This window comes from Trachypithecus francoisi, unplaced genomic scaffold (assembly GCF_009764315.1).
Source record: "Trachypithecus francoisi isolate TF-2019V2 unplaced genomic scaffold, Tfra_2.0 Lachesis_group20, whole genome shotgun sequence".
Taxonomy (NCBI): domain Eukaryota; kingdom Metazoa; phylum Chordata; class Mammalia; order Primates; family Cercopithecidae; genus Trachypithecus; species Trachypithecus francoisi.
This window is the reverse complement of record NW_022681466.1, coordinates 5812364-5835171: the sequence shown is the minus strand read 5'-3', so window position 1 is coordinate 5835171 and position 22808 is coordinate 5812364. Positions and strand designations below refer to the sequence as shown.

The 22808-nt window shown below is 54.5% G+C and overlaps 2 protein-coding genes across 19 annotated transcripts in view; one reads left to right on the top strand and one right to left on the bottom strand.

The window, feature by feature from the left end:
- Positions 1–1189: 1189 nt before the first annotated feature.
- On the bottom strand, positions 1190–21990 carry GPRC5C (G protein-coupled receptor class C group 5 member C). Of its 6 annotated transcripts, XR_004430416.1 has the most exons (6): positions 21202–21983; positions 11990–13071; positions 8900–8994; positions 6182–6331; positions 3934–4026; positions 1190–3516 (listed from the first exon to the last, which is right to left on the bottom strand). XR_004430416.1 is itself a non-coding variant. In XM_033182045.1 (5 exons), exons 1-5 carry the CDS (start codon positions 21467–21469, stop codon positions 3484–3486), a joined length of 1632 nt encoding a protein of 543 aa, XP_033037936.1. In that variant the 5' UTR covers positions 21470–21983; the 3' UTR covers positions 1190–3483. The 6 variants fall into 6 exon arrangements, 3 of the variants coding, with proteins under 3 accessions (XP_033037936.1, XP_033037934.1, XP_033037935.1); XR_004430417.1 differs by lacking the exon at positions 3934–4026; XM_033182045.1 differs by lacking the exon at positions 3934–4026 and having other exon boundaries at positions 11986–13071.
- Positions 19110–22808, top strand: part of LOC117066632 (filamin-binding LIM protein 1-like) — a 52078-nt gene continuing 48379 nt past the window's right edge. Inside the window, exons 1-5 of one of the 13 annotated variants that reach the window (XR_004430428.1) lie at positions 19548–20547; positions 20825–20893; positions 21427–21523; positions 21990–22387; positions 22467–22530. Coding sequence is in view for 3 of the 13 variants with exons in the window: in XM_033182048.1 (XP_033037939.1) it covers positions 20785–20893; positions 21427–21523; positions 21990–22192; positions 22287–22387; positions 22467–22530 (574 nt within the window). In the remaining 10 variants the exon portion in view is untranslated. The other 12 variants (XR_004430422.1, XM_033182048.1, XR_004430420.1 and 9 more) reach the window with 12 other exon arrangements.

The window sequence follows — 22808 nt, the reverse complement described above, 5'->3', positions numbered from 1 at the left end:
CTGTGACTTTCATTGGGGTTACCTGGAGGGGACAGAACGCCAAACACAAACTCAGGAGGTTGGTACCCCCATTTTTCAGATGAGAAGACTGAGGAAGGACCAAGGGAGCTGCTGAAGGTCACAGAACTACTAACAGCCAGGATCTGAACCCACAGCCTCTGATTCCAAAGTCGTATTTTCTCCGTTCTCAGAACTGCCTCCTGCTACAAGGGCATGGGTCCCTGCTCCCCACCTCCTTCTCTGAGGGTACTGATGTCTCCCTTTCAATCCCCCGCACCCCAGAGGGATGCGCCGCTCCAGCCTCTGCCCATCAGCAACCTTTTCTCAAGGAGGATGAGGTCAGAGCACTCCCGGTCTGGTGCAAGTGCTAAATAATTCATGCAGCTGCTGTGAACAGGGGCTGCAGCTTCCTGGAGGGCCCAGAGTGGAGACAGCAGACAGGAAACACATTCTGGTCCCTGGCACCTGTGCCTGACCTTGGCACGTCCTCTGGGGCTAGTGAAAATGCTGGCCTTGGCGAGAATGGCTTGGAGGGCCGACAGACCCTTCCGAGCAGCACCCCCACGGGGCAGGCACTTAGCCTCCGTTGCTTGCTCTCTTCTATGAGCTGCGAGGAGCTGACGAACAAGTGCAGGGCCATGAGTAAACTGGAAAGTCAGGCATGGCACTTGGCAGGTCTTCATGGCCCCGGGGATTTATCAGCCATCCCTGGTTCTGGTATGCCCTTCTGTGCACTGAGAATCTCACCCAATAGGTGTCCTGGCTGCCTCTTCCAGCCATGCCAGGCAGCAACAGGGATACTATTGGGGTTGCCCCCCTCCCCACTTACATCTTGTGTAGGTGTCAGAGTTCTCTGGCCTTGACTGGTTGAGAGCTCAGTGGTTTTTGGAGGCCTGGTTTTCCCCAACAGAGAAAAAGGTTAGTTGGAATCAAACAGCCTTTGCTGGTATAAAAAGCAAGAGGACTAGCAGGGAAATACACATGAAAAAAATCCCAGAGGCAGGGTGGGGGGTGGGGGAGCAGGCACCTGGAATCCCAGCTACATGGAAGGCTGAAATGGAGAATCGCTTGAGGTCAGGAATTCGAGACCAGCCTGGGCAACGTAGCAAGACCCTGTCTCTAAAAATAAAATAATAATTAAAAAAAGCACAACTAGTAACTCCCAGAAGAATTTATGAACACACAGGAATTCAATGGCAGTAAGCCCTCACCCACGGAGGGTAAGGTCATTTAATTCTGAGCAGTTATGAAGTCCAAAGTCCTCGATTTGACAGTGGTAGGTGTGAGATTTCCCACAGTGTTGGCTGGATGATGGTGAACGTGCGACAGGCTCTGCCTCTTCTAGTTTTCTTCCATTCAATGCTTGTTTGTGATGCCACTCGACCACCTCAAAGAAGCCACCTCTTTCCTCCTAAGAACTCATCTAACTTCTTCTCCACTTAGCCTGGGCAGGAGTAAGCAGGGCCAGTGGGTACTCCTGAATACAGGCAGGTCTGCATCCTTTAGGAGCCCATCCCACCCTGAGCCTCACGCGCAGAGCCCCCAGAGGACTCAGGCTATACACAAACCCGTGTCCACTGGAGACTGCAGCCTCTGGGCAACAGGCACTGCCAGGGACTCCTTTGAAATTATCACATAGGAAAGCAACGCAGTGCCTTGATTCACTAAGGGATCTTGGGGCTGCTAAGCCAGACCAAGCGCAGCGTGAAGTCCACAGAGCTCCCTGCTTTCCTTCCACTGGAGGGAAATAACACTCTGTTCATGGACTTCAGCAAGCAACAAAGACAGGCTGGGGGCCACAGTCAGGGCTGCAGTCCTACTCTGCAGGGATTGCTCGCCCAATTTAGCTCTGGAAAAGTACGCCAGTGACAAAGGCACAGGCTGCTGGGAATGGGAGTAGCACCGGAGGGCTGTGGGACTGACTACAGGGCACCTCCCCAGAGAGCTGCTCTGGTTGTCACCCTCCACCCCGGCACCCAGAGGTGCTGCTGGGCTGGGGACTGAGCTCTAGGGCCCACCTTGGATAAGGGCAGGAAAAACCCCAGGAAGACAATGCTATAGAGAGCTCATTTTCACAAGCCTGGAGCTGTGCCCATCTCTGTCCTCGGTGCCAGCATCATGGAGGTCCTGAGAAAGCACCCTCTTCACTAGGTGACCGCCAGGATCCTCTGGAGCATGTCTGAGGGCTCAGAACACAAGAGGCTCCTCCAGTGATGAACTGGCACCAGCACATCCAGGTGCTGCTCAAGATGAGGTAGAAACTCAACACATCTGACCATCAGGAAATAGCAGAGTCTTTAGTCCTGGATCCCATTTACCTGAGGATCCCACTTACCTACTTACATATCTGCCCATCAGGAAATAGCATAATTTTTAGTCCTGGATTTCACAGGCCTCCCACGCCCCAAAAGTCCCAGTCACGAGAGAGGCCTAGACTCCAGTTCATCTGGTCCAGGGCTCTCCACTGGTCCCTGAGAATGCAGTCCGAACCCCGACCCCACGTGTCCTAACGGTACTTCCAGGCCCTGACCAGAGATGTTGGAATAGCCACAGCAGGCCCCTACAGCATTCCCAGAACCTGTGAGATCTCGGTAATCAGGGTCATGAACACCTGTTCCTGCCACAGGAGCCACCTTGAACCCCAGATGCCAGGGTGGCCTCCTTAGTGAGCTGTCCATGAGGTACTGCTGGATAAAGAGAGCTGCCCTCATCCCAGCATGCTCATCCTCGTCCCAGACGGTGAGGGGCACTGGGGGCAGAGCTCAGGCAGGGCTGGCCCTGGCTTGCTGGTGGGACCCGCTTCGTGGAAGATGGGGACGGCTCAGGGGCTCTCAAGTGAAACAGCCCAGGGGTTCAGATCCGAGACCCACAGGCCGTGGAGAGCAGCAGTGTGCCCAAGCCTCGGGCTGAGCTCTGCCCCCATCTCAGTGACCTTCCACAGTCCAGGTGGTGGCAGGAGGCCCTGGTGAGAAGGGCAAGGGCCAACTGCTGGCCTGGCTTGGCCTCCAAGACTCATGGAGGAGATCCATCTAGGCAGAGGGCGGGGCAAGCCAGTGCCAGACACCAAGATGGCAGGGCCAGGAAGGTCCAGAGTCAAGACGGCGCACTGAGGCCTGTTGTTCACAGAGGGGAGGATGACAATCTGAAGAACCACAGCCTGGGGACATGGGGCTATGATTTGGTGAGGAGCGGGGTGCGTCAAGAGGGAAGTTGGAGGCAGCCTGGGGGCCTGCGGACAGCTCCTTGCAGCTGCAGCCACCTGGGAACCAGGAAGATGGGCTGGGCAGGAAAGGGAGGTGGCCCTAGGTCCTCCAGTCACACACTCAGGGCTTCACGGGGGCCCACTCGGTCCACTGCTTCAGGTCGGTGGCCTCTGGCCCCTCCCAACTCCAATGACAAGGACAGGAAAGGTGCTGGGCCCAGCCCAGCCTGGGTACAGAGGAATGAGGATCAGGATGCCGTGCGGTCCCGGGAAGAGGGCTTCTACCATCTCGTTTTACTTTGCGGGGACTGAGCCTACAGTGACCAGAAAGAACAAGAGTCAAAGAGGACTCTACCGCGCAGGGCCCAAGCACGAGTTTGTACTTAAAAATAGTGTTTCAGTCCCCAGGAGGCTGATGCAATCTGAGCACAGAAGGAGAAGTTTGGGAGAAGTTTATTTTTTTTTCCAGCAACCTTTCTCTCCCTTTCAAGTTGTTTTTTTTCCCCCCCAGCAACTTTTCTCTCCCTTTCAACAAAAACATTTTTTCCCCTACAACCGGTATCAGAAAATAGCTTCTGACTAGTTGGGGAGAAACATTCCCAAGCCTGGGAGGAGCAGGCTCCCCGGGGCAGGCCTGGCAGCCCCCGGCAAAGCCTTGAGCAGCGTCCAAAGGTCAGGACCCTGCTGTCTCATCCACACGGCTGGAAGTACCACCCACTGGACTGACTTACCCAGGGTGGGCCATGGAGAAAGGCTGCTGGACATCAGAGTCTTAGGAAAACCTGGTTGGGGTTGGCCTGACCTCTCTGGGTCAGTTCGCTTACCTGTAAAAGGGGGCGGTGTAACCACTCTGTGGCCCTGTCCCACCCCAAAATGGTACAGTTCTGGGATTCTGACTCCGGAAAAGGGAGAGCATACTAGTCCCGCCCACCTTCCAGGGCAGTCTTGGGGATTAAAATGAGCTGATGGGCCGGGTGAGGTGGCTCGTGCCTGTAACTCTAGCACTTCGGGAGGCTGAGGTGGGCAGGTCACTTGAGGCCAGGAATTCAAGACCAGCCTGGGCAACATGGTGAAACCCTGTCTCTACTAAAAATACAGAAAGTTCGCCAGGTGTGGTGGCACACGTCTGTAATCCCAACTACTCAAGAGGCTGAGGCAGGAGAATCACTTGAACCTGGGAGGCGGAGGTTGCAGTGAGCCGAGATTGCGCCACTGCACTCCAGCCTAGGCAACAGACCAAGACTCTGTCTCAAAAAAAAAATAAATAAATAAAAAATAAATTAAATTAAATTTTAAAAAATGAGCTGCTGAGGAAAGGCTTTTGCTTAGTATAAAGTACTGAGCAAACTGACTTTCTTTTTTTGAGACAGAGTCTCGCTCTGCTGCCCAGGCAGGAGTGCAATGGTGCAATCACAGCTCATTACAACCTTGACCTCCTGGGCTTAGGAGATCCTCCCACCTCAGCCTCATGAGTAGCTGGGACTAATGCCTGGCTAATTAAAACATCTTTTTTTTTTTTTTGGTAGAAACAGGGTCTCACTACTCAGACCCAGGCTAGTCTGGAACTCCTGGGCTCAAGCGATCCTCCCACCTTGGCCTCCCAAAGTGCTGGAATTTACAGGCTTGAGCCATTGCGCCCTGCACAAATGGACTTTTTTTTTTTTTTTTTGAAACGGAGTCTCGCTCTGTCACCCAGGCTGGAGTGCTGTGGCCGGATCTCAGCTCACTGCAAGCTCCGCCTCCCAGGTTCACGCCATTCTCCTGCCCCAGCCTCCCGGGTAGCTGGGACTACAGTCGCGGCCACGTCACCCGGCTAGTTTTTTTTGTAGTTTTTAGTAGAGACGGGGTTTCACCGTGTTAGCCAGGATGGTCTCGATCTCCTGACCTCGTGATCCACCCGTCTCGGCCTCCCAAAGTGCTGGGATTACAGGCTTGAGCCACCGTGCCCGGCCTACAAATGGACATTTTAATGACCGCTCAGGAACGAACCCAACCAGGACCTGGCCCAACCCTTTGCACTTTTGTCAACCCATTTGTAAACAATTCCTGACCCTCTCTAGGCCATTCCTTTGCACGTATCACATGGTGTGATCTCAAAGCATGGAGCAGAATGTCTCCACTTTGTCCGCTATGGGATCTTCACTGTTACTCATCCCAGGAGAAGCTGAAATTAGTTCATCTTCCCTTATACACAGAGCCACCTGCTCAAGGCCCACCTTCCCAGTCCTGTCCCTGCAGCCACTGAAGGGGGGTTCCCAGAGGAAAGCTGCCTGACTTCAGACAAGCCCAGGTGTAGGACTGCATCCTAGGCACGCACTGAGCCTGGGTGTTCCTTCTGATTGCACACAATACAGACAGAGGACCTGCTAAAGAACCCCTCACTGGGGAGAGGCATCAGCTACTTAATTGCACAGGAAAAATCTGCAGCAGCTTTAAATATGAGCTGGATTTGGAGGGAAGAAAGAGAAGTCACCCACAGGCCATGGAGGAGGAGAGGTTCATCAGAAACCAGGAGCCCAGCTCAGAAACCACAATCCCAAAGCGAGAGTTAATAAAGCAGAAATGTATTTATTAGGCACCCTTGTTCCTCACAGAGGAGCAAGATCCAGGTCTGAGCGCCTGAGAAGTCTCTTGAGGTTGCAGGACTCTCCAGAGAAACATAGGCGCTGCCCGGCCACCACCCCGAGAACACTATTTGGCTGGAGTGTGACCGCGGAGGTGACCCTGGCAGGAGGCCGGGGTTGGCTCCTCGACTCCACAAACACTGAGGAGTGGGTGAGGACACCCAGGACACCCACCGAAACACTGGCAGAGAGGGAGGCCCTTCTAGCTCTGGGGCGCATGTTGCTGAGCCTGCCAGTGGGAGGAGGAGCCTGGAGAGTCCCCTGCCTGGGGCCAGGTCCTCAGGGCCCTCCCCAAATCCCCCTGCCTCTCCTGGCCACGGCTGACTCAGTCCCACACATAGGGGTTTCTAAAGACCTGAGAGTTCTTGCCATCTTTCAGCGGTGTGGCCGCCTGGTGGCTCTGGGCCGAGTACATGTCTTCAGCCCGCAGGGTCGAGTTGGCACTGCCCATCACCTGGCTGTTGGCGGTGGCCCGTGGGAGGATGACGTCGTAAGCTCCTTCGGACTGGAAGGAAGAACAGGCGGTGTCACAGTCGGGGATCGGGAGCCAGGTTCCGCCGGGGCAGATGCACAAACACTCACTTCCTGCAGGGCTGGGCCTGCCAGATCCCCCCCCCCCCACTTCCCCCTCGGCTCCTCTGTCCCCTCTGGCTGGGCCCCAGGGGTGGCCTGGGACAGCCAGACCTGAGCCCCTTATCTTGCCCTGCCTCTGGGCATGGGAACAAGGCCCCTGGTGACCTTGGATGGTGCTGGGGCTTCACAGAGGGGGTCCTCTTCTCAAGCCCCCTCCCGCTTCTAATTGTTTAGGGAAATGCTAGGGCCAGTGGAGGGTCAGCCACATAGAGCTGCTATTACCTGTCTGGTATAGCTCCCAGGCCCCCTTCCTCCAAGAATCTTACCCCGAGGCTACAGCCTGTCACTACCATACCGCCAGCATCACAGCTGCTGGCTTCCCTGGCCGAGGACATGGCTCTGGGTGTGCCCACACATCCCTCTAGGCATCTAGGCTAGCCGGTCTGATTTAGAGTCTTTTTTTTTTTTTTTGTAGAGATTGAGGGGGTCTCACTACTTTGCCAGGGCTGCTCTCAAACCCCTTGCCTCAAGCAATTCTCCCATGTCACTCTCCCAAAGCACTGGGATTACGGGCATGAGCTACTGCATCCAGCCCTGATTTGGAGTCTTGAAACCTGAATCCTCTGCCTGGCGCTGGGTCTTGCTCCCATGTGGGTGAGAGACACCAGCTGTGGGGTGAAGAGGGTCCTGAGGTACCTGTTCTGGCTCCCATGCTGGAGGGAAGGTGAAGTCCTGGCCCCACCTGTCTTAGCCCTGTGGGAAAGAGCTGCCACCAGATCTCTGTAGCTCCTGGGCCCCAAACCAGCCTTCAAGTCAGTCAGGCCCAGGAGGTCCTCAGCCCTGTCTGCAGTGGCCCCTGTCCACGTGGCCCCTGGAACATCTACATCCGTGGTCCCAATCCATGGATGAGTATGCACTGGAATCACCTGCACTGCTTGATAAGCCTCCCCGACTCATAGCCAGACCCTACACAGTGGGCCCCACGCAGCTGGCAACAACTGGGGCTGGGGAAGGGAATGCTGAAAGCAGGGCTTGCGGATCTGCGCTGAGTAGTACCTCCATGGTGCCGATGCCCTGAAGGGATGCTAACAGTCAGCTCCATCCCAGCTCTGGCCCCGTCCCATCTGCACTTTTATTTTTTTTATTTCTTATTTATTTATTTTTTTGAGACAGAGTCTCACTGTGTTGTCCAGGCTGGAGTGCAGTGGTACAATCTCGGCTCACAGCAACCTCCGCCTCCCGGGTTCAAGGGATCCTCTGGCCTCAGCTTCCCCAGTAGCTAGGACCACAGGCATGTGCCACTATGCCTGGCTAATTTTTGTGTTTTTAGTAGAAATGAGGTTTCGGCATGTTGACCAGCCTGGTCTCAAACTCCTGACCTCAGGTGATCCACCTGCTCAGCCTCCCAAAGTGCTGGGATTACAGATGTGAACCACTGCACCTGGCCCCCTTTGCACTTTTAGCAGGCTCCCAGGTGAGGCTAATGCTGGTGGTCCGGGTACCATGTTTTGAGAACCGGTCAGATAAAACATCCCTGTTAATCCAGATCATCCCCCAGGAAGCGGACTCCAAAGGTGCTGGGGAGTGAGGCACAACAGTGAGGGAAGCTACTCAGGAAAAGCTTCTGTGGCTGCCCACTCCCCACCAGAGCTGGCGGCCCGCAGCCTCCACTCCTGGTCCTCCGGAAACTCTCCTCTGCCCAGGCTCGGTTTCAGGCTCAGGGAGAGGGGAGGCGCTGGGATTGGAAGCTTCAGCCACACTCGCCTCCCCCATGCCCTGCGCCTCTCAAAGAGAGGGCGGGGAGGGGGATGAGAACGCCACCCGGCTGACCTCCTTGCTTCCTGTTCCCAGTGTCCTGCCAAGACGGGTCACTGACCTCTCCCCACAGCCTCTGCCAGCCGGGAGGAGGAACACATAACAGGAGTGAGTAGAATCCAACCCACTGTCTTCCTGCTCCTATCCCCTCCCCTGGCTAATTGAGCATCTAGTTTCCAGAACCCAGGGAAGGTGTAAGGTTGAGATTTGCTGCCTACTGGAGCGGGAGGGGAGTCATGGGCCCCCTTGGCACAGCTGTGGTTGAGAAGTAAACACCTATCCAGACCTGCAACATTTGGACCCTGGTCCATTTTGGAAACACCTGGCTGAGACCTTCCTTTGTCCCTCCACAAGCTCTCCAGGGTAAAGCTGGCAGCTCCCACCAGGGAGAGCTCACCCAGCATTCCCTATAGCATCCCGACAGAGCCTGTGTGCAATGCCCCAGTGACTAAGGGCGGGTCCCACTGCAGTGCAGCTGGAGGTGGTGGGTACGCTGACTCCAGGACAAGGAAGTTAAGAACTGGGGCTCTGGATTCCCCAGGTAGAAGCACCAGATGGAGAAGCTTGCCTTCCCCCTGCCATCTCCACCCAACCCAGCTCCAGCCACATGGCCCTCTCCCGCTGGCCTGCTGAGACTGGTCTCTGTAGCCCAGCTGCGTCATGGGGACCTGGGGAACCCACTTACTGGGACTTTGTGCATCAGGGCCATCTCGGTGGGCTGGTACACACTGGTCAGCAGCTGCCCGTTGTACCCGCTGTATGGTGACACCGGCCTCTTAGCTGCAAGGAAAAGCAGGAACAGTTTGAAGATCCCAGGGCTCTCAGCTCCCTTCCCCACCTCCCACAAGCCAAGCAAGGCTCTCTGGGGGCAGGGAAGAGGTACAGGGAGCAGGCCAACCCTGGCATAGTCTCTAATCCAGGAGTGGCCAAGTTGGGGATGAGGCTGTGAACACGGGGGCCCCCTCCCAAACCTAGCACCCCTTTGTACAGATGCATGGGAGTGAACAACACTGCTGGGCTTCCCTGCACTGTAGACCCCCCCCCAGCCCCTGACCCAACACCTCAGAAAATGCTCTGTCAGCAACCTCCACATCCCCATCCGCCCTCCAGGGCCGGGGCCAAGAGGACACATGGACCTTCGGCCACCTTCCAAGATGGCCAGCCTCCAGCTCTGCCTGTCACCACGGGCCAGCTGCCAGGCGCAGGGGTAAATACATCTGAGATCCCACCGCCTAAGCCTCTTCATGTCCTCCCAGGACCGACCTGGGCGCCCCTTCCCCACTACACCAACCCGGAGCCTGGCCAGGGAGCCTTAACGCACGTCCCATCCTATAGCCCCCTGGCAAATTTCCAGAACTATTTTTAGCTCCAGGGATACTTCCCTGTGCCTTTGGGGTGTTGGTTTCCCGATGTGTTCTGCCCTGCTGGGCACTCCCAGGGTGTTTGAGGAGGGCTGCTGACCCACCCCCGGGCCTCGGAGCAGGCCCTGCTGTGAGGACGACACAGCGGATGTCTGGCTCCAGCAAGGCTGACGGTCCCGCAGCTCTGAGGGACCGCAACCTATATAGGGTTTCCTAAGTGCTGAGGCTGGGCTCACTCTATTGATTTTTCCATTTAGAAAAAAAAAAAAAGGAAGGAAAAACTCAGCCCGAAGGTTGAGAACCATTTGGCCCTGACAGGCATTCGGTGTGGGGGAGGGGCCTGAGGCTCCTCCCAGCACTTGTCCATAAGCCCCGCCTCTCCGGTGGGTTTTGCCAATTCCGACCCCCTATGCACACTGTGCGTGTGACGGAGGCCACCCAGGGCTGCGGCCAGCACCTCAGCCCAGGTGGGCAGATCAAAGATCAAGTGCCCGGCAGGACAACGGTCATTTCTTTCCCCAAAGCAGGGATTACCAGGATTTCAGAGTTTGTAGAAGAGAAAGGAATGTCTCTAATTCTGGAACTTCCACTGCCTGACTCTGACCTCCCGACAGAGACCCCAGAGCCGGTGCTTGTTAACCAGGCAGTTAAGAAAGTCTGAAGCCCCCAGGCCTCCAGATCAGTACAGTCTGGGGACAGGGTCAGGCCTTTGAGATGGTACCCCCAGATTTCCAGGTCATGTTAGATGAGGGGCTGCCGCCAGCAGGCTGAGGAAGAGCAGATGGGAAGGCATGCAACGGGCCACATAGGTAAGGGGATTAGCACAGGGGCTGGCACAGAGCAGGTGCTGAGGAAATGTTAGTGGGCTGCACAGCTAACAAGGGCGCTGCTGAGACCTCTACATGGCACCCCAAGTACTTTTATTAAAAAGAGAAAAAGGCCAGGTGCAGTGGCTCACACCTGTAATCCCAGCACTTTGGGAGGCCGAGGCAGACAGATCACTTGAGGTTAGGAGTTCGAGACCAGCCTGGCTAACATAGTGAAACCCCGTCTCTACTAAAAATGCAAAAATTAGCCGGGTGTGGTGGTACACGCCTGTAATCCCAGCTACTTGGGAGGTTGAGGCAGGAGAATCTCTTGAGCCTGGGAGGCGGAGGTTGCACTGAGCCAAGATCGTGCCACCGCACTCCAGCCTGGGTGACAGAGCAAGACTCCGTCTGAAAAAATAAAAATAAAAATGAAAAGAGAAAAAAAATTTCCTGAAAAATACTTCCTTTTAAAGAAGATTAAGGTGATTATGGATACACACATAATAGAAAAACAAGTTCTGGAAAGACAGTATTAGTAAAATATGTAAAATAATAGTCACGCACACACAGCAAATAGCTAATTCTTCAAGAGCACTTTTCATGGGCCAGGCACTAAGTAACTTTTTTTTTTTTTGAGATCATCCAGGCTGGAATGTGGTGGTGCAATCATGGCTCACTGAAGGCTCAACCTCCTGGGCTCAGGCAATCCTCCTGCCTCAGCCCCCCGAGGAGCTGGGACAACAGGAGTGCACCACCACACCTGGCTAATTTTTAAAATTATCTGTAAAGACGGGGTCTCACTATGTCCAGGCTGGTCTCAAACTCCCGGGCTCAAGCTCCACTCACCTCAGCCTCCCAAAGTGCTGGGATTACAGCATGAGCCACAGCGCCCAGCCGGCACTAATGAATTTAATCTTCACAAGAACCCTATTAAATAGATACTGTCATTATCCCCATTTTACAAATGGAGAAATGGAGGCACACAGATATTGTATCAGTCAATAGCGCTCACTCCGGGGGATGGAACAGGATGGGATGGTTGGGTAGGACTGGCGAGGCAGCTGGGGAAATTTTCATTTTATCTGTAATGTTTGACATTTTAAGGTGAGAACATATGCATGAATTATATGGATTTAGGAAAAAAATCTTTTTTTTTTTGAGATGGAGTCTCACTCTGTCACCCAGGCTGGAGTGTAGTGGCTTGATTTTGGCTCACTGCAACCTCCACCTCCTGGGTTCAAGTGATACTCCTGCCTCAGCCTCCCGAGTAGCTGAGATTACAGACATGCACCAGCACACCCAGCTCATTGTTTTGGATTTTTAGTAGAGATGGGGTTTCACCATATGGGTCAGGCTGGTCTCGAACTCCTGACCTCAAGTGAGCCACCTGCCTTGGCTTCCCAAAGTGCTAGGATTACAGGCATGATCTGCCATGCCCAGCTGAAAAAAAAAATCTTTAAATTAAATGGAATTAGAGACACATAGGCAGAAAACTACAGGAACCCTCAAAAACTTTCCATTTTGCTCAAGAGACTCGATCTCTGTCCTGCAGTAAAAGACATGGGATGGAGAAAGGGGCCACTGGGGGCATCCACAGAGACCCACCTGCAGCGGCTCATCCATGGAAAAGGCCTTGTTCTCCACGAACATGCTCTGACCCTTCTGCTCTTTCAGGATGGTTTCATAGCCCACGCCCCGGGTGGGGTACATGTCCCCCTGGTAGCTTTGCTCTGGGCTGGCCTTGGTCACCTGAGAGACCTCGGGGATGACGTAGAAGAGGACAAAGGCCCAGGCATTGGTGGCAAGGGCGATGGCCAGCGTGGGGTCATCCCAGGTGGGGCTGTTGCGCTGCTCGTTGCCGTAGGTATACATGACGATCCACACCACCCATATGGCAATGGAGGTGGCCGTGGTGAGCAGCACGAAGACCCCGTGCTTACGCCAGCGCTTGAAGCGGCCACACAGGGCAGGCCAGGCCCCCAGGAAGGCACCCAGCAGCAGCAACATAACGTAGATGAGCGCCATGACAAAGTCCATGTTGGCGATGGCACAGGGGGAGGCCACGGCCCAGCGGGCACTGCTGTTGCCCTGAGGGCTGCCCTCGCCACTGCCCCGAACCAGTGTGATTATCAGCCACTCCGTATTGATGATGACCTCCACCAGGGTCAGCAGCAGAGCCACAGTGAAGATCACCCAGCCCCGGGGCCCATGGTTCTTCCGGGCCAGGAAGTTGAGGGCAAAGACGTGGGCCGCCAGACAGGAGAAGCAGATGGCGAACAGAACCCCAAAGAGGAAGCGCCGAGAGGCACAGGTGGAGAAGTCGGGCTTTACCACGCAGGCAAACACGAGGCAGAAGAGGCCCAGGGTCCCCAGAAGGAAGAACACCTGGGTCCCCAGCAGGCTGCGTTTCTTGGTGTCCTGCACAAAGGGGAGGCTGGCCACCAGGATGATGGTGAGCACAAACGTGGTGACGACGCCCGCCCCAGCCACGGCCTCCAGGACGATGCCCCACGCTCCAGAGCGGTCACACAGATTGTAGTAGAGGGGGTTGAGGCCTTGGCTGCAGCCGGGTGGGACATGGCTCTGGGCCTTGGCCCCTGGGAACAGGAAGAGAGGCAGTCCCAGGCACATCAGCAAGGCTTTGTGGATGGCCATCCTGGCTCCCAGGCCAGGCTCTGGTTGGGTCCCTACAGACAGAAGGAAAAGGGACAAAATTAGTCCTCCAAGGTCAGACTCCAATATACATGGTGCTGCTTTCCCCACCCCAAACCCAGGCAGACAGTGCCAGCTGACCACGAGGCTCTCTGGACCTCAGAATCCTTCTTAACACAGAACTCCTGAGAGGCATTTCAACTGGCCAGAGAGGCAAATGAGATGAAGCCCATTTGTCAGCCCTATTCCTAGCCACGGCAAAGGAAAAACCTGTCATTGAATTTTCAGTGCCCTCCCTTCTGCCAACCATAACCTGGGTTCAGATATTCCCTGAGCTCTAGCGGCTAGGGTGGAAGATGAAGGTGCTTTGTGAACAAGTCAAGACTAAGCATACCACCCACCCAGCACTTCCTCTCTGCCCTGGGACTTCCAGGCTTCAGGAGGTCAGCTGCCATGTCCCTAAACTCCATTCCTGTAAGGCCTAAATCCATAGCCAGTCAGCTATGCATGCATTCATTCACTCATTCATTCATTCATTTATTCAATAAGGACTTAACAAGCACCTGCATCAGGTATAACCGACAGCCAGGAAAAATGAAGAGACAGTCATTTTCCCACTTTTAGTGCCAAGTCTCCACTTCAGAATCCTACATTTTTTGCCTAGCTCAGAAGCGGACATCAAGGATAAAATAAACAAAGTCCCCAGCTAAGGAGTTAATGACTTAATGCCAAAATTTTCCTTCGGAGCATTAACATTTTAAAAGTAAGAACAAGGCAAGGGCAATGCAAAACCCAAAGGAATTAATCTAATCTTTAATAGAAGACTTTAAGACATCGTAGCGGCCGGGCGCAGTGGCTCACGCCTGCAATCCCAGCACTTTAGGAGGCTGAGGCGCGCGGATAACGAGGTCAGGAGATCGAGACCATCCTGGCTAACACAGTGAAATCCCGTCTCTACTAAAGAATACAAAAAATTAGTTGGGCGTAGTGGTGAGCGCCTATAGTCCCAGCTACTCTGGAGGCTGAGGCAGGAGAATGGCGTGAACCCAGGAGGCGGAGGTTGCAGTGAGCCAAGATTGTGCCACTGCACTCCAGCCTGGGCAACAGAGCAAGACTCCGTCTCAAAAAAAAAAAAAAAAAAGATGTCGTAGCTAGAAGGCAAGAAAGTTAGCTTTTATTAACACCAGCAAGGTAATTTTCACTCCATCTACTCACTGCCGCTCTACCAAATGCCACAGATCTGTGCCAAAGAAGAAAACCAAACCCCTGCTCCCAATACCGATTGGATTTTCCCGCGTGAAGTGGAGGTAATGGATTTAACAGGTTAAGAGAGACATTAAAGACCAAATCAATGAGTTTTTTCCAATCAAAACTTTTAAATGTACTTGCAGGAACCTAACACTGAAAATTTAAATGCTGCTGAGCATGGTGGTTCATGCCTATAATCCCAGAACTTTGGGAGGTCAAGGTGAACAGATTGCTTGAGTTCAGGAGTTTGAGACCAGCCTGGGCAACATGGTGAAACCCCATCTCTATAAAAAATACAAAAATTAGCAGCCAGGCGCAGTGGCTCACATCTGTAATCCCAGCACTTTGGGAGGCCAAGATGGGTGGATCACTTGAGGTCAGGAGGTTGAGACCAGCATGGCCAAAATGGTGAAACCCCGTGTCTACTAAAAATACAAAAATTAGCCGGGTGTGGAGGTGCACACCTATAATACCAGCTATTCAGGAGGCTAAGGCAGGAGAATCACTTGAGCCTGGGAGGTGGAAGTTGCAGTGAGCCAAGATCATGCCATTGCACTCCAACCTGGTCAACAGAGTGAGACTCCATATAAAAACAAAAGAAAACAAAACAAAACAAACATATATATATGAATTAGCAGGGTATGGTGGCATGCACCTGTAGTCCAAGCTACTTGGGAGGCTGAGGTCAGAGGATCATCTGAGCCCAGGGGATCGAGGTTGCAGTGAGCTGTGATTACACCACTGCACTGCTGCCTGAGCAACAGAGCGAGACTGTTTCCAAAAAAAGAAAGAAAACTAAAAAAAAAAAAAGAGAAAGAAATCTTAAATGCTTTAAGAAGCAGGTTATACATTTCAAAATTCTATGAATGCAGGTAGTCCACATTTAAGTCACCCCACGTGTTGAAATAACTAGTTGTAACCCCGCTTCATCAGGAACTCTCTGGGAAAACGGCAACCAAGCTTTCCTGGTCTGACAGTGACCACTAGTGGCTGGTAGGGGAATGGCATTATCTAACTGTATTCTGTAAGGCTGCTACCCTTCTTCCCTTCTTAGGGGGACTGTGAGGTTATTTATACACAGTTTACCTCCTTACTGTTTTCTACCATTCCTGGCTACTTAATTTCTAATAGGCAAACAAAAGCCCTACATCCCACAGTTGATAGAAATTGTCCCTCTTTTCAACACAGAAGCAAAAAAAAAAAAAAAAAAAAAAAATTCTGTCCATAATTGATATGTGAAAGAACATTTACTGAATCAGGGGCAATGAAACTCATAAAATTCAGTGAAATGGACACAATAAAGAGGACCCATTGTCAAAGTCCCTTCAAATAGTCTGCAGGCCACTTGAAAATATTTAGGTTAGGCCGGGCGCGGTGGCTCAAGCCTGTAATCCCAGCACTTTGGGAGGCCGAGACGGGCGGATCACGAGGTCAGGAGATCGAGACCATCCTGGCTAACACGGTGAAACCCCGTCTCCACTAAAAATACAAAAATTAGCCGGGTGAGGTGGCGGGCGCCTGTAGTCCCAGCTACTCGGGAGGCTGAGGCAGGAGAATGGCCTAAACCGGGAGGCGGAGCTTGCAGTGAGCTGAGATCTGGCCACTGCACTCCAACCTGGGCGACAGAGCGAGACTCCGTCTCAAAAAAAAAAAAAAAAAGAAAAGAAAATATTTAGGTCATTTTAGCCATCTTAGCTACCTCATCTTTCAATTAATCTTGCTTAAGATTAATTCTTTTGTTTTTTTTTTTTTGAGACGGAGTCTCGCTCTGTCGCCCGGGCTGAGTACAGTGGCCGGATCTCAGCTCACTGCAAGCTCCACCTCCTGGGTTTACGTCATTCTCCTGCCTCAGCCTCCCGAGTAGCTGGGACTACAGGCGCCCACCACTTCGCCCAGCTAGTTTTTTGTATTTTTTAGTAGAGACGGGGTTTCACCATGTTAGCCAGGATGGTCTCGATCTCCTGACCTCGTGATCCGCCCGTCTCGGCCTCCCAAAGTGCTGGGATTACAGGCTTGAGCCACCGCGCCCGGCCTAAGATTAATTCTTAAAATTAACCATCTCATGCAAATGTACAGTTATTTCCTAAATAACTGGCGTTGTAACAGCTAGTTTCTCTTCACTTCCAATGCAGGACTTAAGCTTCTGTAGGGGACTTTGGAAATCAATAAAGCACCAACTGTATTTTATTTACAAGTGCTGGAAAGAAGAGTAAGAGAGGGCTAAGAGGTAAGGAGTAGGCCAGGCGCGGTGGCTCACACCTGTAATCCCAGGACTTTTGGCGGACAGATCACAAGGTCAGGAGTTCCAGACCAGCCTGACCAACATGCTGAAACCGCGTCTCTACTAAAAATACAAAAATTAGCCAGGCGTGGTGGCGCATGCCTGTAATCCCAGCTACTTAGGAGGCTGAGGCAGAAGAATCGCTTGAACCCAGGAGGCAGAAGATTGCAAAGAGCCGAGATTACGCCACTGCACTCAGCCTGGGCGACAGAGTGAGACTCCATCTCAAAAAAACAAAACAACAACAACAAAAAAGGTAAGGAGTAATATGGAGCCACTCCCGGGACATAATTTATGGATAACAACATTCTGTGGGGTCCTAAATGTTCAACTTCATCTTGGGCTCCACAGCCAATCAGCCAGAACTTGGGCTTGAAGCTGGACGTAAGGAAGAGAACCCTTAGAACTGCCACTTAGCCTCCGGGCACCTGTACTTTCAAGGGCTTTTCACCCTACCTCCCTCGGACAGGGCCCAGTTTAGAGCAGGCAATTACTCCAAATCAGCAAATATTGACCGTGCGCTGGGAAGGAAAGGCCCTGTTGTTCCCAGAGCTGTGGAAAATACAAACATGAACATAGTCCCTGACTTGATGGCATTTAAAATCTATCAGGAGAGATAAGGTAGGTACTCACAAAAATTACACAAAGAAGAATATGATTAAGGGCCACACAATGGAATTTACCTGTAGGAGAGAGACAGGGGCTACAGGAACACAGAAGAAAAATAGGCAGAGCAGAGAAAGACTTTCCCACAGAGTTTTACTCAGAATCTAATAAAAAACATACCAGGTCCCAGACACCGCCAAGAGACAGGGACACCCAGAAGCTAAGCCCTGAAGAATGTGAGGAAGGGCTGAGCAGGTGAAGGGAACAAGGAGAGGGACGTGTAAGGCAGAAAAGATGGTGTGAATCAAAGCCCTTTGAGCCCAAGTCCAGAGCAAGTGAAAAAAGAATTCAGTTTGCTAAGTATCAGCTGAGTTTGCAAAGGGAGGCTGCAGCTGCTGGCTGACACATCGGAAATGCTACAGGAGTGGGGCTGGGGGCATTATTCTAAAGGCTGGGGCCATTATTCTAAAGGTAACAGCCAGCCACTGAAGGCTGTTTTCAGGATGATGGGGGCATAGCCAGGGTTGTACTTCTAATAAATGAGTCTGGGAAAAATGCACAGGCAATCGGTTTGTCGAGGGCGGGGGGGAGCAATTCATCCCAGTTTAAAGGTCAAGGCCAAAGGTAAAGCCAAAATGGCCAGCTCTGAGAGATCGTTTCCAAAAAACAATCGAAGGACTGGTTGGCGGGCAGAGGTGGGGGAAAAGGATGCTAAGCCCACACTACAAGTTCAAATCTAACAGGCATGTCATTACAGAAAACCAAGCCAGGGACCAATGTCACTCATTCTTCTTGATCCGTCTTGCCCTAGAAATACTTGCCTGTACCCTGCCAGCTCCCAGAAGCCCACAGGCACTTGGGGCCAGGGTCAGGAAAGCGTCACAGCTCTATGTCCCCAAGCCCCCACCTCCAATTTCCCCCTGACTTTGTGGTTGGTGACCAGCAACTTCCTTCTGCACCTGACCCTTCAAGTCTTGCTTCTCCTGCCAACCCCCTCAATATAGAAACTTCCAGGGAATGAGAGAGGAACCTGTATCTCCCCCTTACCGCATCCGGGTACCATGCTGCTGCCCAGCAGCCAGGCTGCTGCTTTTAGGAAGTTGCTGAGCAACTTAATAGCCTCAGAGGACACAACCTGGTCCCATCTTGAAAGACCTTATTTCCGGTGGCTCAAGCCTGTAATCCCAGCACTTTGGGAGGCCGAGACGGGCGGATCACGAGGTCAGGAGATCGAGACCATCCTGGCTAACCCGGTGAAACCCCGTCTCTACTAAAAAATACAAAAAACTAGCCGGGCGAGGTGGCGGGCGCCTGTAGTCCCAGCTACTCAGGAGGCTGAGGCAGGAAAATGGCCTAAACCCAGGAAGCGGAGCTTGCAGTGAGCTAAGATCCGGCCACTGCACTCCAGCCTGGGTGACAGAGCAAGACTCCGTCTCAAAAAAAAAAAAAAAAAAAAGAAAGACCTTATTTCTCTGGTACCCCCAGAAATGGAAGAGCAGGTGGGAAGACAGAAATGCATGGACTCAGGTGAGAAAGCTGGGCCTTCTGGGTGTGGCTCTCATCTACTGCCTAGGACAAGGACCCTCAGAGAGTTAAAGAGAAGCTCAGAAGAGCACAGCTCCAGTCCTCTGATGAGGGAGTGCACATTCAGCCAATGCCACCTTTTTTTTTTTTTTGAGACAAAGTTTCACTCTTGTCGCCCAGCCTGGAGTGCAATGGCGGTGATCTCAGCTCACTGCAACCTCCAACTGCCAAATTCAAGCAATTCCCCTTCCTCAGCCTCCCAAGTAGCTGGGATTACAGGCGCCCGCCACCACACCCGGCTAATTTTTTGTATTTTTAATAAAGACAGGGTTTCACTATGTTGGCCAGGCTGGTCTCAAACTCCCAACCTAAGGTGATTTGCCTACTTCAGCCTCTCAAAGTGCTGGGATTACAGGTGTGAGCCACCGTGCCTGGCCCAATGCCACTTTTAAGATGGTGGCTAAGGGACTGACAACATGGACTCAGTTCTGGTCAGAGGCTTTTCCTCAGGACCCTGGAGGAACCTTCTGCTTCCTGTGGGTCCCTAGATCCCGCATTAAGACTGAGCCTTCTGATCCCTGAACATTCAAATCATATCCGTGTCTCCCTTCCAGGGCTGGAAGGTCTTTGAAGCTGGTAAACAAGAATTCTAGAATCCACTGCCATAGCGGGTGCTGTGCCTGAACACACTGGGCATTTGGAAGTCACCTCTGGATGGTCTCAGGTGCATTGATCCGTACCCAGAGCTGCCTCTTCCACTTTGGAGTTGCATCTTCTGCTTACAGATTCTCAGAGGGTACAATGAGTGGGGTAGGAGGGGAACCTCCTTCTGCCCTGAGTCTCCCCCATCCCACAGCTGAAGCCCAGCCCCAGCCTCAGATTATTTTCTGGACAAAAGGGCCTTTTGCTTCACTTCCCTGGAATCAGTTGTACAAATATTTTTAATCGCCTCTGAAATCGGCCTTTCCCCAGGCTCAGCCACCCGGCCCCCAGCTCTCCTCTGAATCAGTCCAGTCCAGTTGCTGAATCTCCCTCCTCCCTCCTTCTCTCTGCAGGGGGCGCAGAGGCCTGGTGGGCTCAGAGGCTGAGGCCCAAGCAGCCCTGACTGGTTTCCTCCAGCAACAAGTGGCTTCATCCAGCAACAGGGGAGACAGCCAGGCCTTCTCACTTCTCCAGAGCAAAACCCCCTTCCTCGCTCTGGCATCATCCACACACAAGCCTGAGACCCCCTCCACCCGCTCAACACTGACCCATGGCCAATGGCTGCCTTCAAGGGTGCTGTGACCAGGGCACTCTCCAGGGAGGTTCACCCAGGTATACCACAGAGCACCTGCCTTCCTCCCATCCCACACACTGTACAGCCTATTGGGAAAGAGGATGGCCTCACTGACAGCCTTCCTACCTCCATTCCCATCCGTCTCTCCCAGTCCCTGGTTAGGTCCCATTGTCTCACCCCTCTATCCAGGGCGCTCAGGCGTTTACCCCATCAATAAGAAGGCGCACAGGAGAAGCCTGTGCCTGGAAGGAGTGGGCTCAGTGTGTAGGTTGGTGGGCGGCGGGGAGGGCAGGGGTTCCTCGAACCTCAGCCTAGACACCCCACCCCTATCCCCCTCTCCCTGCCCCGCACCAAGACCAGGCATTTGGGCCAAAATGCCCTGAGCACTCTGAGACTTGGAAATCGTCAAGGGTCTGCTCTGGAATGTCACTCTGGAATGCGCCCCGGCCCTCAAGGCACTTCCTCCCCTAGTCACAGTTGAAGGCACAGGGGTGGGGGGCCGGCGCTCCAGGAGCACAAAACCCTACTTCAACACAGTCTCCTCCCCTGGACTTTAGGATCTTGGTCGTGGAGTTTGTAAGTGATTGGGTCTTCCTGGGTGTAACACTGCGGGCCTGAGGATGGAGGTGCAAAGGACGCTGGAAAAGCCAGCCGGGAGTGGGGGGGTTCGGGATCTAGGGGCCAGGCTGCCAGAAGGAGAGGCGCTTTGATAGTCTGAATTTCCAAACTTCCCTCAGGGAGATTCTGAGCCCTCTCGTCCCTACTTGGGTCGACGGTACTGGGGTCTATACCTGCGCTCCCCGGGTGGCTGGAATGGGGAGCAAGGGAACCAGTCTCTCTCTACCATTTTTAGGGCTACAGAAACCTGCCCTCCCCATCCACAGTAGCAGGCGGCGGAGAGGACGCCGATTCACAAGAGAGGGTGACCGCGGACTCCCACCGAGAGGCAGCCGGTGGAGGGGCTCCCATTGGAGACCCCGAGCGTGGAGTCCTTCCCCCTCCCTCCAGCCTGAGCCGCAGCGCCGGGCTCCCCAATCCCCCAGCCCCCATCCCCAGCCCCCAGCCTGCTCGGGTCTAAAAACTTTCAGCGACCGAGCGGAGTTGGTGCGGCGTCCCCGCCCGCAGGATGTCCCAGCCCCCGCCTCTGCCCTCGCCCACTCCCCGCCTGCCCGACCCGACTCTTCCGGACCGCGGAGGGGGAGGGCGGAGCGGGAAGGCAGCAGCCCTTACCTGGGACTCGCCGCGGGACCCGCTCCCGCACAGCTTTTGGGGCCAACTCCAGACCCAGGCGGGAGGCGGGCGGGGGTAGGAGGGATTCGGCGCGGGGCGCTGGGCCAGGCCCGGTCCTGGCTGGGATGGCGGGACCCGGGCCGGGACGCAGGGCCTGCCTCTCCCCGGGACCGAGGCTGAGCCGGGCGCGCTGGGTCGCTCGCTCTCGCGCGGGCCTGTCCCTAGGCAGGACTCCTTGCTGTCGGCGAGGGTGGGCTGGCGCCTGCATCACCGTTACATCACCTCCATTCAGGGCGCTTATCGGGCGCCCGTCGCGCTCCAGGTACGTGCGCTCCGTTTACACAGGAACAAAGCCTGCCCGGGCCTCCCCGCCCCGACTCACCTCCAGGCTGGGCCGACTCGCACTTTCCGGCTAGGGAGGGAGATGGGAGTTTCTGGCCCTGCCGGCGTGTGGTTTGTTGCTGTTGACTGCCACGCCCCCGCATGCGGGCGCGCGCACACTCACGCGCACTCACTTTCTGGGCTCGGCCTTCTCCCGGGCAAGCGGTGTGGGGGTGCAGCCCTGCGCACTCCCCATCGCGTCTCCCAGAGTGCGAGCGTACGGACACGCGTGGGGCTACCTTGACGCGTCTCCGTGGGGGACACCTAGCCTTTGTCACCTTCGTCCTGGCCCTCCCGTGAGACACACTTAGGGCACAGTTCGCTGGGAGCGGGCCAGAGCGAGGCGCACACTCAAGACACAGAGTCCGTCTTTTTGTCACGCTTTCTGCGCCCCCTCCCCTCCCCAGCTTGCACACGTGGACACACCGAGGTTCGCCTTTTGCACGCGCGGTCCTTCTCTGGGACCCCCCCACCGGTCACAGAGCGTACGTGGGATCGTTACCAAGTGCTCCTCTCACGCATGGGCCGTGTCCAGAGCCACTCCGCACCGTGGGCAAAGGTCGCCCTGGGCCCGACTATCCCGCGCCCGGATTTCCTGCGACCGTTCCAGGTTCTGTCCAATTCGGAGCGCGCGCTCCCCTCCCAGCGTCCCCGTTCCCTGCTCCGACTTGTCCTAATTAGCCTTCACGGTTTTGTTCCCCGAGGTACAGTGTTTAGCGCTGCCCCCTCGGTCTCTGCGCTCCGGGACACGTCGGCTCTGACTCCGAGTCCGTCCCCTCCAGCAGCCGGGGGACCTTTCCAAGAGGTCAGGTTCCCACCAGCACCACCCCCACTCCCTGTCCCGGGGTGGATCTGGGTTGCCACCCTTTCCCCTCCGGCCCCAGGAATCTGCTGAAGGTGGACCGCAGAAATTGGGAAGCGAATCCAGGTTGGGACTTCTCCAGCCCGGTAAACAAGAGGAGATTTTCCGGCCGCCTTCCCCTGGGGCTGCTGGCCTCGCGGTGGGTGGGGTGCGCCGTCCCAGGGACCGGCAGCGAGGCCTAGTTTGCCCGCGCCAGAGGCCCGTAGGGGCCGAGGCGCACGGAGGAGGGAGACGTTGTTGGGTCTGGCCGGGGCCCTGGGGACGCGGAGGGAGGGCAGGGCGCCGAGTCTCGGGGTGCCGGTTCTCATGACGCCGAGTTGCCTGGGGGATCGCCAGCAGCGCGCCGGTCGGAGGCAGCTGGTGC